Here is a 14,680-nt window from a genome sequence, read left to right as displayed (position 1 = left end):
ATATCCCTATTTATGGAAAGAAAAATCAGAGGCACTTACCTATACCCACTTGAGAGTAGGTTGTGGGGGTCACAGGAGGTAACAATCTAGAAAGACGCAAGAGATGAGGGAGGGGATTGAAATAGTTTAGCGCTGGGATTTGTTTATTTTTTAGAACCAGTGCTTTCCTTTTTACTATGACTCTTCCCATCCCACATTGTTCCTCAAAGGCCCCTCTACCATAAGGATTTCAAAAAATTGCCCCCCCAACCCCCAAATACCCGCTGACACTCGTAACCCACCGACCCACCCACCACCATCACCAGCTCGCAAAAGCTGCCACGCAGCTGGCTGGGAAAGGAAAGGGAGAGGGCTCCTCCGGGAGGGGGAAGCGAGAAGGGTGGCGTCTCTAGGGATTTAACCTCCTACCCTCAGTTACATGACGCCACCCACTCCCACCAAAGACTGGGAAGGCGCCTCCATTTTTGTTTTGGGGCGGAAGGGCAGGGGCTTGCGGATAGCAGGGGTCAAAGGAAACGGTGATTATCACCTGTGAGAAGGAAGAGGGTGCTGTCCTCCCTGCGTCCCTTTCCTTCAGTCTGCACCCCTTGCAAAGCCCCCTAGCTTCTCAGGGTCTCCCCCCCTTGTTGCTAAGGCCCGGACCGTCATCCCAGCAACAGCCTCAGTCATGTGACCGGCAATGGCGGCGCTGACGAGAGGTAGGTGAGCCCGGCGCCCCCCACACCCACCGCGCGCCCCCAGGACCCCGCTCGCAGCCCCCGCATGCCCTCCGCCTCCCCTGCGCCCTCTTCTCCTCTTCCTCCCACCGCGCGCGGCGCCGGGGGCCCCCCTGCGTGCCCGGTCGATCATTTTCTAGCACCCTCCAGCCTTGGCCTCCATTTGGGGGTTCTGAGGGCCGCGATCCGGCCAACATGCACCCCCACCCAGCGGGGGGCTCCGGGGGCTTCGGCGAGGGGGGGATGTGGGGAGTTGGTTCCGGGTCGCGTCTTGGAGGAGGCTGTGGGGGGAGGGGGAGAGGTCCTCAATGGATGCCCCCAGGGACCCTTGCCCTTCCCGGCTGTCCCTGCCGCCGGCCTCTGTCTGAGGGAGGGACTGGCAGGTGTCCGGCCTGGGTTGCCCCAGAGGAATTACAGACCCAGCCTAAACTGGGGCCCCGCCTCCCTTCCCTCTGCCCGCAGGACTTGGAGCTAGACACCTAGGTCCTGGGTCCCCTCTGAAGGGGCAGGGTGGGGTTACACCATGGACAGACGGTATGGGCCGAGGCTATAGGGTTCCATTTTCACTTTATGAATCTCGAGGTACATCTGGCCTTGAGAGGACTATAATGGAGGCATGAAGGGAAAGCTGCTCCTTTTTGGATCAGTCAAGAAATTAAGGTCACACTATTGGTCCCTCTTTCTGTTTGAGCTGCACTTGGAGGTGTTGTGGGGACAGCCCTGTAGCTGAATGTGACCAGACTTCGGGGGAAACATCAGGCCCCTTCAGCTGAACCCTTGTGTGAGCCCCGCCCCTCCCTAAATGCCAGACTAGGGAGCTGACAGGCAGCGCTGCCTGTGCCGGGCTAAAAGGTGACAAGGAGAACTTTGTTATTGCAGGGGCTGCTGCCACTTTGTTCACAGCCTTTAAGAATTCAGCAGAAGGGATGCCGTTGGCTCTCAAGGAAGGCTCCTCAGCAATAAGGGCTGAATTCTTTGGGAATTTGGAACAGGGCAAGTAGTTAGGGAGCATAGGGAATATTCCTGTCCATGTGATCTGAGGGAGGTGGCAAGACCTCCATCTATGTGGGTTTTTTCTTTCCTGATTTATCTGCACCCTAGTCTTTCTTCACAGTCTCAGAGCTGGGAAAGAAAGGAGGAAGGTTAGCATGTTGAAGTTCCTTCTTTAGCAACTTGGGAAGAGGCTAGGGATGGAATTCTGCAGAAGAGAAAGGAAATGGAAGAGCAGTTTTGTTTCTGGGCTGGCTGGGGAAAATGCTAACTTTTGCTGTCGTAACCCTTTACCCTTCCCCCCACCCCCAGTCCTGGTAAGCTGAGTGTGGAAATAGAGGGATTTCTGCTGCCATCGCCTTCCATGGGCTTTCCAGGTACCTGCCTCCCAAGGGAACTTCAACTTTCACCCTTAAATTGATTTCCTCCGTTCCATGTTCCAAGTAATCCCATTCCTAGTAACTTGCACCCAAGTTCCTATCTCATTTACATGAGCTGCTGGGTTGGGGACTATGGGGATTGGGGAAAGGGGTTTCTCACTTTCCTCCCTTTCCACCCTTCCAGGTCGTACAACCTACAAGTAGGGAGCAGGGAAAGAGAGAGTGAGCCTGCATGCCAATTCTAAGCTCTTCAAGATCAAAGTGAGCAAAAAGGAGGGTGAAAAATTCTCCCTGCCTTTTAAAGACCCCATTTGTCACCCAGAGGGGGGAGGGGTAGATTGTTTCTGTGATCATGGGAGAAATGAAAGGAGAACCAACACTGATGTTTGGCTTAGATGATAATAAAGTTCATGGAAACTTTCCTACTCTTCAGTGGGTACTGGGGTTTGGAAGATAAGGGGAGATGGAAAATGAATTTGGAGGAGGGGTTGGGGGTTGGACTTTGAGAGAATAGAGGTAACATAGGGTTTAGAAGGAACCTGAAGTAGGAGGCATTTATATTTGTCAAATGGGGACCCCCCACCCTGAGTCCCTTTCACCCTGGGGGCAGTGTCGTTCGTCCTGTCCAGAATGGCAGCCTGTGGAGGCACCTGCAAGAATAAAGTGACTGTCTCCAAGCCTGTGTGGGACTTCCTGAGCAAGGAGACCCCAGCCCGGCTGGCCCGGCTTCGGGAGGAACACCGTGTGTCCATCCTCATAGATGGCGAGACTTCTGACATCTATGTTCTGCAGCTTTCCCCACAGGGCCCTCCCCCGGCCCCTCCCAATGGGCTCTATCTGGCCCGGAAGGCTCTCAAGGGGCTGCTAAAAGAGGCAGAAAAAGAGCTGAAGAAAGCTCAGAGGCAGGGGGAGCTTATGGGCTGCCTGGCTTTGGGGGGTGGAGGGGAGCACCCTGAGCTGCACCGCCCAGGCCCACCCCCTCTCCGAGCAGCCCCGCTCCTGCCCCCAGGGGCACGGGGGCTCCCTCCTCCTCCTCCTCCCCTGCCCCCTCCTCTTCCTCCCCGCCTTCGTGAGGAGGCAGAAGAACAGGAGAGCACCTGCCCCATCTGTCTGGGGGAGATCCAGAACGCCAAGACATTGGAGAAGTGCCGGCATTCATTCTGCGAGGGCTGCATCACCCGGGCCCTGCAGGTGAAAAAGGCCTGCCCCATGTGTGGCCGCTTCTACGGGCAGCTGGTGGGCAACCAGCCCCAGAATGGGCGGATGCTGGTCTCTAAGGATGCCACCCTCCTGCTGCCCAGCTATGAGAAGTATGGCACTATTGTCATCCAGTACGTCTTCCCGCCCGGTGTCCAGGGGGTAAGAAGACCACAGCCTGCCCTAACCCTTTGGTTTCCCCAAGCTTTGACCTAGGAAAACTGGGGAAGGGGGAGTGAAATTTGTTAGATATGATGCAGTCTTGCTGTCTTCCACTGTGCCTTCCTACTCAGTGCCCTGGGGCTAGGAGGTTGCCCTGAGGCCCAGCTTTTCCGTCCCCAAGACCCCAAGGCACACATGAAAATCAGGATAGAAAGGAATTGCACATGATGAACATGGATGTTGACAAATATTCTTGGCAGAGGTAAATTCTGTGGAGGTGGTGGCTCAGGTGCAGGCAGGCACAAGAGGAAGGGATCTGACCAACCTAACAGAGCTAGGAGTGTTATTCTATTCCAGATTTATGAGCGAGTAAAACCTTGATGCCAGTGGAAGGTAAGAACAAGAGTAGTTAAGGGCTTACAGGTGTCTTTCTGCTGAAGAAGAGTCATGTCCAATTCTGTTTTGCAGAGGGGTGAGGAAGCTCCAAAGAAGAAATAATAGAAAAATGGAATAGGTTGGACAGTGGCAGAAATATTAGGAGTGTTTTTTTTTTTAATTCAGAATACTGTGGGGGTATACACATTTTGGTTACATAATTTGCTTTTGTACAGTTTGAGTCAAAGTTTTAAGTGTGCCCTTCACCCAGATAGTGTGCATTGTACCCACTGGGTGTGAATTTACCTATTCCCTCCTCCCCCTCCCCATTAGGAGTGTTTTCAGGTAGAGAATGGAAGTCTGAAAGATAAATTATTCTCAGTCTTCACATTTCTGCTGAGTTATCTGGAGAGTAAGGACCAGCTACCTTCCATCACTTCTGAGAATCCATCTGTTGCTGAATTGAGATTTGAGGGATTGAGACAGCAGAAAGAACCTCTTAACAATAAGGATTATGTCTGGAAACAGGCTCTTGCTGCCCAGGCCCTGTAATCTCTCCTTCTGTGGAAGGCTGTGAGCCTTCTGCTGCCCTGTCAGCATTAGCTGGGGGTGCACAGACAGAAGGTTGGCCACAGTGACCCTCCATTAGCATCTGGGCCTTAGGATGTCCAGCTGCTTACTGCCCACTCTGCTCCCCCTTCCTGCCAGGCTGAACACCCAAACCCAGGAGTTCGGTATCCTGGCACCACACGGGTGGCCTACCTCCCGGACTGCCCTGAGGGCAACAAGGTGCTGACCCTGTTCCGAAAGGCATTTGACCAGCGTCTCACCTTCACTATTGGCACATCCATGACCACAGGGAGACCGAATGTCATCACCTGGAACGACATCCACCACAAGACCAGCTGCACAGGGGGACCCCAGCTGTGCGACACCTCTTCATTTCCTTTCCTTTGGCTCCTCCCCTTTTCTCCATTTCCACTGGGGGAACAACATCAGCCCCCTCACTCTGGGAGCTCCTAACTGGAGGGCACCACCTCCAAACTGTTCAGCCATCTCTTCTATCTCAGTTTCTCCTACATTCAACCTGGTCCTGATGTGCCCAGCTTAACCTACAAAAATAAGCAGAATTGGGCTAAGTTATCTTGGGTTTCGAGGTCCCCCCCCAGGGAAAGTGGGAGGGGTGTGAATGGGGCCTCTGCTGAGGGTGAGCATGGGGGCAATATGAGCATGCCCGTACAGCTAACCTTCACCCTCATTTCTCTCTGCTCCCAGGTTTGGGTACCCGGATCCTACCTACCTGACCCGAGTACAAGAGGAACTGAGAGCCAAGGGTATCACAGATGACTGAAGGACATCCCCTTTGCCAAGGCCCCTGCTGTCCTCCTCTACTAGGACCCAATGGAAGCCTCTGTTCTCCTCTCTGCCCCCTGCCCCCCACACCACACAAGTAGGGGACCTGTCTGACTGGGGAGAGAGTTCAGAGGGGGAGGGGGCAATCCCTTCCCCTGTCCCCCACTGGCCAAGTGTTACAGTGCAGCGTGAGCCACTCCCTTCTGGCAGAGGCTGATCTCCAAGGCTCTGCTCCCTGCTCCCCATGTACATACTCCTGGTTTCCCCAGCCCCTCCATTGCCCTTGGCTTTTTCTGGTATGTGCTGTGTTCCAGTAACTAAGCTGAGAAAGGACCTGGGTGGAGAGGGCAGGGTCTCTTGAACCACCCCACCCCACCCCACCCACATATTGCTCCACTGCTGAGCTCTACTGCTGAACTTGGGTGCAGGGAAGGAGGAATTGGGCTAATGTGAGCCCTCCCCTCCTTGGAGCCAGCTGTGTGTGTTCATCAGATACAATTCTCTTACCTTGACCTTGTCCTTTCTCTCCTGTGTCTCAGTCTGTCAGTCTCTCTGTCTTTCTCCTGCTCTTCTCTGCCCCCTATAAGGAGCCTCCTTACCCTGTTCTGGAATCGCTGCCAGACTGTAGCTTTTAATTTAATAAAAATAAAGTAAAATATGCAACTCTTTATGCCACACCCATTCTGTTCCACGGACAGGGTGGGGTGGGGAGGAGAGCAGCTGAGAAGGGGAAGGGGGATGATGGGGAAATCCTCCTGTGCCTTCGCAGTCCCTCTGCCTCCTAGGGACCTGGGGAAAAGGGATGTATTGAGTGGGCTCTATCATAACACTGCGAAGCCCTCGGTCATGCTTCGATGTTGGAATCAGGATTAAGAGGGATTTGTTTGTTGCTGAACTACAGTTGTAGAGAAAGCAACAACCCTACCCCCTTTGCAAAGTTTGGCTGGGGTGGGAGTGGGGCGGAGCCGGGCAGGGGGCGAATCCGGATTCGCCAGCAGCAACTCCCCGGACGCACGCAGGCTTCAAAGCCCCCCAGCTTCCGTGCCCCCTCGGCCCTGAAACTTGGAGCAGGGTAGGGGTCCAGCATGAAGCCCCCGGCCCGCCCCCGGCCCGCCCCTGGCCGCACTGACCGGATACTGGGGGTCATGGGGGGCATGCTGCGCGCATGCGCCCTCCCTGGGCAGGAGGGGGTAAGGAAGGGGGATCGCGGTGGGGTCGGGGATCTTTCCGGGCCTTCAAGAGGGCTGTACCCCACAACTCGATTTACTCGCAAACAAGAGTTCTGCGGGGCAGTCGCAGGAATCCATCCGTTCTTTTACGAGGGCCATAGCCACGTTCAGGGAGAGCCTTTTTTTAACTTGTGGATTTTGACAGGAGGGAGAAGGGGGAGGTCAAGGCTGCCTAGGAGGGCGGGTTCCTTATAGTCGTTCTGTCCCAGCAGCCCCCCAAGAGAAGCCCCTTAGAGCCGGGGTGTATGGAGCCAGAGTCTGACTGTACAGAGGGAGATCAGAGAGGGGATCGCGACCGTGAGGTTCTCGCCTGGGCTCCGCAGCCCGGTAAGAAGCTGGGGGTGGGGTGGGGCACAGTTTGCCATCCTGCGCAAAGTGGGGAATTCAAAAATATTCTGCTCTTATTAGCATAAAGTACGCATCTAATTTGCATGAGACCTATTTAATCGCGGAGACCTCCACGCTTCTCCTCGCCCTCTGGTCCGATGTCTGTCCCCCACCTCAGTCAGTCCCGCAGACGAAGTGTCCCTGCGCCCCACCCCTGGCCTCTCGCCAGCCCGGGCTCCAGGACTTCGCCTTAATTGGTGATCAGAGTTAGCTGGAGTCCCGGGGCCTGGAGGAAAGAAGGGTCCGATGAGAGGGCGGCACCTGGGTTGTGTTCCCCACAAACAGCTCCCCGTACACTCACGCCCTGCAGGGGGACTTGTCCACCTCCGCGCGGCCAGGGACAGCCCCAACCCCAGGACATCTTTGCACAGGCCAAGGCCTCATCCACTGACTTCTGCACCGCAGAGGCCGAGGGGGGACCTGGGCAGACCCCGCCGCCAGGCATAACCCCCACCCCAGCGCTCCGCAGTCAGAACCCGAGATGTGGGAGGGAGGGAGGAGAGCCCGGGGCAGGGGAGCCCAGGCTGCGTAGAAGGGGCAGAGGCGCTGGGGACTTGGAGTGGGAACACGGTGGTGCCTGGGGGAGGGGCGATTGGGGCGGGAACCCGGCCCAAGCTGGAGAGGGAACGCGAGGGAGAGGGCGGAGCTGGGCCGCAGAGGCCCCTCCCCGTGGTGGCACCGCTGCCGGGCCTGTTATTCGGCTCGCCGCTCGGCCGGGACCCGCGCAGCGCCAGTGACTCGGGGGTCGGCCTCCGCCTCTTCCCCCACCCGGGCCTAGAGCCACCCCCAACCAGAGGCCAGAGACCGAGCTGGAGCGGCTGCCGCATCCCGGCCCAGCCTCCATCCCATCCCTCCCCCACGACTGGACATCTGGACCCTGGGCCCCGCACCGACAGGGTTCCGGAAACCCTCCCTGCCCAGCCCAGCGGCCGGGCCCCGCACCGCCCTCTCCCCAGAGCCCCCAACCCTCCTCCAGTCCTGACTTCCGCCTACCCCTGGACACCTCCTCCCGGTCTCCTCCCTCCCCCCCTCCCCCAGCCTGGACCGGGGTAGGAGGGAGGGGGGGTGTGCGCCCTGCGCCGTCCCCGCCCCGCCCCCCGTGATTCCCCCTGCATGGCCGGCCCGGGTGGGGGGTGCGGGGGGGCCCGGGCGCCATGCGGGGGGAGGACAAGGGGGGTCGCTGTGCCTGTCCCCGTGTGATCCGAAAAGTGCTGGCAAAATGCGGCTGCTGCTTCGTCCGGGGGGGACGTGGTGAGTGCGAGGTTGAAAGGGCCCAGTGTTGAGTGGAGGGCGGGCTGGGGGTTCAGGGCATCTGTTTGCCCTGGTCCTAGAGATTTAGAGCTTGAGACTGTATGTGTGTTTTCCAGGAAAGAGACTCAATAGATGAGCTCTAAGATCCCTACTGCCTCCAAATCTCTATTAGCTCAAGTTAAAGAAACTGGGGAAGGGGCAAGGGATTCATCTCTTTTCCGTAGTTTCTCTTGGATATGAGAAAATCCCACCCACAATCCTCTTAGGCCTAGAACCATGTATCCCCCCAAATCCTTTTGCTGAGAATCTACTTCTAAAGAAGGACAAGGGAATAGAGGAATGAGGAATGAGGGGGTTCTGCTGTCCCTGAGCCCAAGCTGGAGATAACCCTGATGCACTCTCCTCAGAGGCCCCTCTATTGGGTTTGTGCATGTGTTGGGGAGGTGGGCTGCACAAGTCTTTTCTTTCTATAGTGATTACTGCAACTGCTGGAGGAGGGGTCTGGGAGTGGCAGATGGACTCTTAGCTCTTCCCCCCCTTCCCAGAGAATGGTCTGTACCCATTGGAAGGGGGAGGGTTGTAGCTGAGCAGATGGCCACCCCCTGCTTCTAGTGTCTGCCCAGATGGCTGCCCCCACCCCCATATCTATGCTGTGCTCAGGATATGGGGAACCTCCACATGTAACTGGGGGTTCCAGGCCTGGGGAACCAGGTTTTACTGTCCTTCCTCCCAAGAGTGCCCTGGTGACATTTTCTACCCTGGCCAACTCAAATGAGGATGGCAAGAGAGTGAGCCCTGGGAGAGAGGAGCTCAGCATTATGGGGAGGAGACCCTGAGAATTCCTTGGGGACCCTGAGTCTGGAGCTGGAGCAATGTCTATCACCTCCTTTCTCCCCCCCCCCCATTAGAATCCTATTCCATTGCTGGCAGTGAGGGGAGTATATCGGCTTCTGCTGTCTCGGGTCTGGCTGCCCCCTCTGGCCCCAACTCTGGCCTCAGCTCTGGCCCCTGTTCTCCGGGCCCCCCAGGGCCAGTCAGGGGCCTAAGGAGATGGTTGGATCATTCCAAACATTGTCTCAGTGTGGAAACTGAGGCAGACGGCGGTCAGGCGGGACCATATGAGGTGAGCAGGGAATGCCACAGAAGCATGTAGGACATCCATGAAGGCCACTGGGAGAGAGGGCAAGTTGGGGTCACTGGTCATTGGGGAGACTCAGCTGTTGTCCATGACCTCTGACACTTGACCTCTGGCCCACAGAACTGGATGCTGGAGCCAGCTCTAGCCACAGGAGAGGAGCTGCCAGAACTGACCTTGCTGACAACATTGTTGGAGGGCCCTGGAGATAAGACACAGGTATGAAGAAACAGGTCTGCGGAGGCTCCCCTCACCCAAGAGGCATTCATTTGCTTACCTTAGCATGTTCTTTCCTTCCAGCAACCTGAAGAAGAGACTTTGTCCCAAGCCCCTGAGAGTGAGGAGCAACAGAAGAAGAAGGCTCTGGAAAGGAGTATGTAAGTGTTCTGACTTCCCCACCTCCCATAATTTCACAACTTCCAGAAGATTGTCCCTCACGTTTTAGATGGAATTCCCTCTGAGGTTGGCCATGGTGATGAAGGGGCTTCTAGTCAAGGAGGGAGGAACTAGCTAAACGAAGGATGTGCCCAGACTCTGAAGTGGGGGCACCCTCCTGCTCAATTCTTAGGTATGTCCTGAGTGAACTGGTAGAAACAGAGAAAATGTATGTGGACGACTTGGGGCAGATTGTGGAGGTAGCACCCTTTACCTCTTCCCCGCCCTGGCCTCTCTGCCCTTTCCCTCTGCCCAGGGCTGTTTTCAGGGGATGCCTTGGTGCTCCTCTGTCCCCCCTCCCAGTCCTCTCTGCTCCTGGACTTCTGGGCGGTGGGGAGCGGGGGTTCCCACCAGGGCAGGTGCCACATGCTCATGCTCCAACCCCAACCTTTCCACAGGGTTACATGGCCACCATGGCTGCACAGGGGGTCCCTGAGAGTCTTCGAGGCCGTGACAGAATCGTGTTTGGGAACATACAGCAAATCTATGAGTGGCACCGAGAGTGAGTAGTGGAGCCCTGAGAGCCAGGTGCTGGGAGGGGCACTCACCTCCTCTCTGTATTCCAACTGCAGCCCAATTGTGACCTAAGGAATGTTTGGAGAAGTTATGTAGGGAACATTATTAGGGCAGACAGCTTGAAATTTGGGGGTGTAGGGGAGGTAGGGGTTCTGAAATGTATTTGACCTGCCTTTCTCGGCCAACCCCTTCAGCTATTTCCTACAGGAACTACAGCGCTGTTTGAAAGATCCTGATTGGTTGGCTCAGCTATTCATCAAACACGTGAGGCCTGAGGGGGTGGGGCCTAGGAGGGGAGAGGCTTGGGAATGGGTGGGGTTCTTTGGAATTGTGCCCTCCCCTCCTTGCCCAAACAGTCCCTCTCTTAAATGTTATTTACCCCTGTTAGGAGCGCCGGCTGCATATGTATGTGGTGTACTGTCAGAATAAGCCCAAGTCAGAGCACGTAGTGTCAGAGTTTGGGGACAGCTACTTTGAGGTCAGTGGCTGAGGTGCCTTGGGGGGAAGCACGACAGAATCGGCCTGAGCAGGCTTTCCAGGCTGCATAGCCACTGTGTCCCTGTCCCCAGGAGCTCCGGCAGCAGCTAGGGCACCGCCTGCAGCTCAACGACCTCCTCATCAAACCTGTGCAGCGGATCATGAAATACCAGCTGCTGCTCAAGGTCAGGACCACCCTCTCCCTGGGACACAGCTGGCTGAGATAGGCTTTTCCTCATTCATCTTCCCAGGAGTCTTAAGGCTTCCCCAGACTTCCTGGAGGTCCTCACCTGTGTCCTCAGGGGAGGATGGAAGAGCTTCTGAGGGTGTCCTCATGAGCTCCCTGAGCATTTCTTCTCTGTCTTAGGATTTTCTCAAGTATTACAGTAGAGCTGGGATGGATACTGAAGAGCTGGAGGTGAGGCTCCCCAGATCTTCCAGGACACACCATGTATACCTTATCCTCATAGTCCTGTGGGTTCCCCCAGTCCCTTGGGTGGTTTACAGCTGTCTGGTTTTTAGAGGGTGGCATTTTGGGTTTGAGACACGGTCTGAAGAGGCAACTGGCTGAGGAGCCCTCTTTCCCAATAATGACTCTCTTCACCCAACAATACGCCTCTCTCACCTGCATCCCAGCAAGCTGTGGAGGTCATGTGCTTCGTGCCCAAGCGCTGCAATGATATGATGACCCTGGGGAGACTGCGGGGATTTGAGGTATGGAGATGGGGCAGGAAACTGGCACCCAGTTTCTGCCCCAGTCTTAGCACTCTGGAGTCCTTATGGGGAGCTGTCTCCTCCTGGGCTAATCCCATGGTTGGTTGGGAGTGTCAGAGCCGGGAAGGAGGTGCAGGGAATTGCCCTTTTTCTCTTCTTGTTCTTTCTCAAAGGCTGTTATCCTTTGGTTCCAGGGCAAACTGACTGCTCAGGGGAAGCTCTTGGGCCAGGACACATTCTGGGTCACAGAGCCTGAGGCTGGGGGGCTGCTCTCTTCCCGGGGTCGAGAGAGGCGTGTCTTCCTCTTTGAGCAAATTGTCATCTTCAGTGAGGCTCTGGGAGGAGGAATGCGAGGTGGAACACAGCCTGGATATGTGTACAAGAGCAGCATCAAGGTGGGGAGGGGGCGGCAAGAAAGGGCTTGGACTGGGATGGGGAGAGGCCTCTGAGAGGATGTCTGGCTCTTGGGTGTGTTGGAGGGAGCAGGAACCAGAGAGGACCTGGAGAATCTGGGGGCTGTCTCCTATCTGCCAATTCAGGTGAGCTGCCTGGGACTGGAGGGGAACCTTCAAGGTGACCCCTGCCGCTTTGCACTGACCTCCAGAGGGCCAGAGGGTGGAATCCAGCGCTATGTCCTGCAGACTGCAGACCCTGCAATCAGTCAGGCCTGGATGAAGCAAGTGGCTCAGATCCTGGAGACCCAGCGTGACTTTCTCAACGGTGAAGCTCTCATCCTCCCTCCCCCACTTACTCCCTCAGCCCTTTGACCTCTTGAATCCCTCACTTCCCAGCCTCGAACGCCTGCCCTCTGACTCTGCTTCTCCCCACTTCCCCCAACTTTTCCACTACTAGCTTAAGATTTGGTAACTCAGAATTCCCTAAAAATTGTCTGATAGTCCTTGAGAGGGAGGGCAAAATGGGAGGATGGTACAAGCAGAGCCCCTAGGGAAGGGCCCTGTCTCTGCTGTAACCCTCCTTCTCCTCTCTCTGCCCCAGCATTGCAGTCACCCATTGAGTACCAGAGACGGGAGAGCCAGACCAACAGCCTGGGGCGGCCAGGAGGGGCTGGGGTTGGGAGCCCTGGGAGAATCCGGCCTGGAGACCAGGCCCAGGGCAGCACACACACACCCATCAATGGCTCTCTTCCCTCCCTGCTGCTGTTGCCCAAAGGAGAGCTGGCCAGAGCCCCCCAGCCCCCGGACACACAGGTATGAGGAATAGAGTTTCCTGGTTACCGGGGTAGAATGGGGAAGGCTTCTGTTGTTCCAGGATCCCCAACCCCCTCTCTCTCATATAATTCTTTTCTTCCACCACTTTCCTTTTGTCTACCCCTTCCTACTTCCCATCCCTCACCCTCCTCCCCTCCAGTTTAACTCACAGAAGCTGACAGTGTCAGATAATGTAAGATATCTGGCAAGAGGAGGTGGCTTGGCTAGGTGCTTAAACTGAAAAGAGGGAGAGTGCCATGGCTTATGCCTGTAATTCCAGTACTTTGGGAGGCCGAAGCAGGAGGATCAATTGAAGTCAGGAGTTCAGGACCAGCCTGGGCAACATAGTGAGACCCCATCTCTACAAGAAATTTTAAAATTTAGCCAGCCGTGGTGGTGCTTGCCTGTGGTCCCAGCTACTTGAGAAACTGAGGTGGGAGGATTGCTTGAGCTCAGGAATTTGAGACCAGCCTAGGCAACACAGCAAGACCTCATCTCAAAAAAAAAAAAAAAAAGCCAGGTGTGGTGGCATGCACCTGTAGTTCTACATACTTCAGAGGCTGAGGCGGGAAGATTGCTTGAGCTCAGGAGTTTGAGGTTACAGTGAGCTATGATCATGCCACTGCACTCCAGCCTGAGTGACAGAATGAGACCCTGTCTCTAAAAACAAACAAACAAACAAAAACACTGAAAAGAGAGGAGTGAGGGTGGTGAATCCAGGGCCTTTTTTGATCCTCTGACTTGAATCTTTCTTCAGGCCCTCAGTGACATCCCCCAGCCTCCTCATGACTCTCCTCCAGTTCCTCCGATTCCAGACACCCCTCCCTGCCAGGCCAGACTTGCCAAGCTGGATGAAGATGAGCTGTAACTGGTGAAGGCTGTGGGGGTGGTGCTGACTCTGCCACCTAGTCCTCAAGGAGCGCCAGGGCAATCCTGGCACCACTCCAGATTCTTCCCTCTTGGTGCTGAGAGGGTGGCCAAGGCTGGGAGTGATACCAACTTGGAGGACAGTACCTAGACCCAAAAGGACTTCTTTCTGCCCAAGGAACATAAGTTCCTTCTGCTCCCACCCCTATGCATGCATCACATTCCCCCCAAAAGGAGGATATTGGGTGTTTGGGAGGGCAGGGGCAGGGGCCAGATAGAAATGACTGGCTTTGTTTTTGATTTTGATCTCCCCTGTTTTCTGAGAATAAAGGTTTTGTTATATCACCAAGGCTGCTGTCTTGGCAGAGGGAAGGGGAGGCGGTAGAGGGGAAAAGTGGGGTGAAGTGGTATGAAAGAGATCAGCTGAGGAGGGGTCTGGGGAAAGGAGAAGGGCACAGGGTATCAGATAAAAGATGGTGCTATTGTCCCTCACTTGCAGTTGCAGCATCTCTCACCCCAGACCCAGGGCCTGGGGCCACTGAAAAGCCCTAGATTCTTGATGTTGACTCACCTTTACCCAACTACTTACCCTTCTTTCCCCCCATCCACCCTCCAGTCTAGACCCCAGCAGAAAGCCCAGTGTAGTGTGACTTCTCGCCATTCCCCCAACACCCAGATACTAAAACACAAAATGCCCAATGTACCTTTCCTTCTGAGGCCTCCACTTTCAGCTGAGGCAGAATGGGAAGGTGGAGGATCCTAGGGGCTGTGACTCCTTCCTAGTTCTGGGTCTCCTTATCTTTGCTGTCTGGGAGGTCATAAGTCATGTCCATAGTGAGCAGAAGGGGATTCTTCTTCAAACCACAGACCCAAGAATGGAGAGCCCAAGGGGGTCTTCACCCCTCCCAACTTCTGGGAGGGCCACTGGAAGAGAGAGAGCCAAACATGCAAAGATCCATGTCCAGATGCCCTGTCCTGGGTCCTTGTGCAACTGTGTGTCCACTGTGTCCACTCATCCCTTGGGCTCAGTCACGTGCACTGGCTTCCTCAGCAGACAATAGACCACTGGGGTGGGAGGGTGAGGAGGAGCTGGAGCCTCCCTGTGGGCCTGAGGTCCCTCTGGCCGACAATGAGGGGAGGGATCTGGAAAGGGGGGACAGGACGTAGGGCCCAGATAAGGCTTCTGGGGAACAATAGGAGGAATTGAAGAAGGGAGACCCACCCTCACTGTACCCCACACCCAGGGCTTTGGGGTCAGGGACTGGGGGACCAGAGGGTGATAGGGAGG

General features: G+C 55.8%; 2 protein-coding genes across 9 annotated transcripts; both read left to right on the top strand.

Annotated features, from left to right (window-relative positions):
• Positions 1–166: 166 nt before the first annotated feature.
• DTX3 (deltex E3 ubiquitin ligase 3) lies at positions 167–5,841 on the top strand. Of its 6 annotated transcripts, none has more exons than XM_045553514.1 (6): positions 167–698; positions 2,019–2,083; positions 2,271–2,347; positions 2,716–3,445; positions 4,529–4,746; positions 5,096–5,841. In XM_045553514.1, the coding sequence occupies exons 3-6, from the start codon at positions 2,319–2,321 to the stop codon at positions 5,169–5,171; spliced, it is 1,053 nt and encodes a 350-aa protein (XP_045409470.1). In that variant the 5' UTR covers positions 167–698; positions 2,019–2,083; positions 2,271–2,318; the 3' UTR covers positions 5,172–5,841. The 6 variants fall into 6 exon arrangements, with proteins under 6 accessions (XP_045409470.1, XP_045409471.1, XP_045409466.1 ...); XM_045553515.1 differs by having other exon boundaries at positions 2,697–3,445; XM_045553510.1 differs by having other exon boundaries at positions 4,529–5,130.
• A 316-nt stretch (positions 5,842–6,157) lies between these two features.
• ARHGEF25 (Rho guanine nucleotide exchange factor 25) lies at positions 6,158–13,741 on the top strand. Of its 3 annotated transcripts, XM_045553504.1 has the most exons (16): positions 6,158–6,363; positions 6,615–6,729; positions 8,949–9,163; positions 9,299–9,394; positions 9,476–9,552; positions 9,744–9,810; positions 10,009–10,112; positions 10,321–10,390; positions 10,515–10,604; positions 10,696–10,788; positions 10,971–11,021; positions 11,240–11,317; positions 11,512–11,712; positions 11,857–12,037; positions 12,314–12,525; positions 13,283–13,741. In XM_045553504.1, the coding sequence occupies exons 1-16, from the start codon at positions 6,259–6,261 to the stop codon at positions 13,391–13,393; spliced, it is 1,866 nt and encodes a 621-aa protein (XP_045409460.1). In that variant the 5' UTR covers positions 6,158–6,258; the 3' UTR covers positions 13,394–13,741. The 3 variants fall into 3 exon arrangements, with proteins under 3 accessions (XP_045409460.1, XP_045409463.1, XP_045409462.1); XM_045553507.1 differs by lacking the exon at positions 11,512–11,712 and having other exon boundaries at positions 6,284–6,363; XM_045553506.1 differs by lacking the exons at positions 6,158–6,363; positions 6,615–6,729 and adding an exon at positions 7,450–8,040.
• Positions 13,742–14,680: the final 939 nt, after the last annotated feature.

Source organism: Lemur catta, chromosome 6 (genome assembly GCF_020740605.2).
Source record: "Lemur catta isolate mLemCat1 chromosome 6, mLemCat1.pri, whole genome shotgun sequence".
In the NCBI taxonomy this organism is placed as follows: Eukaryota; Metazoa; Chordata; class Mammalia; order Primates; family Lemuridae; genus Lemur; species Lemur catta.
This window is presented reverse-complemented; position numbering and strand designations above follow the sequence as displayed.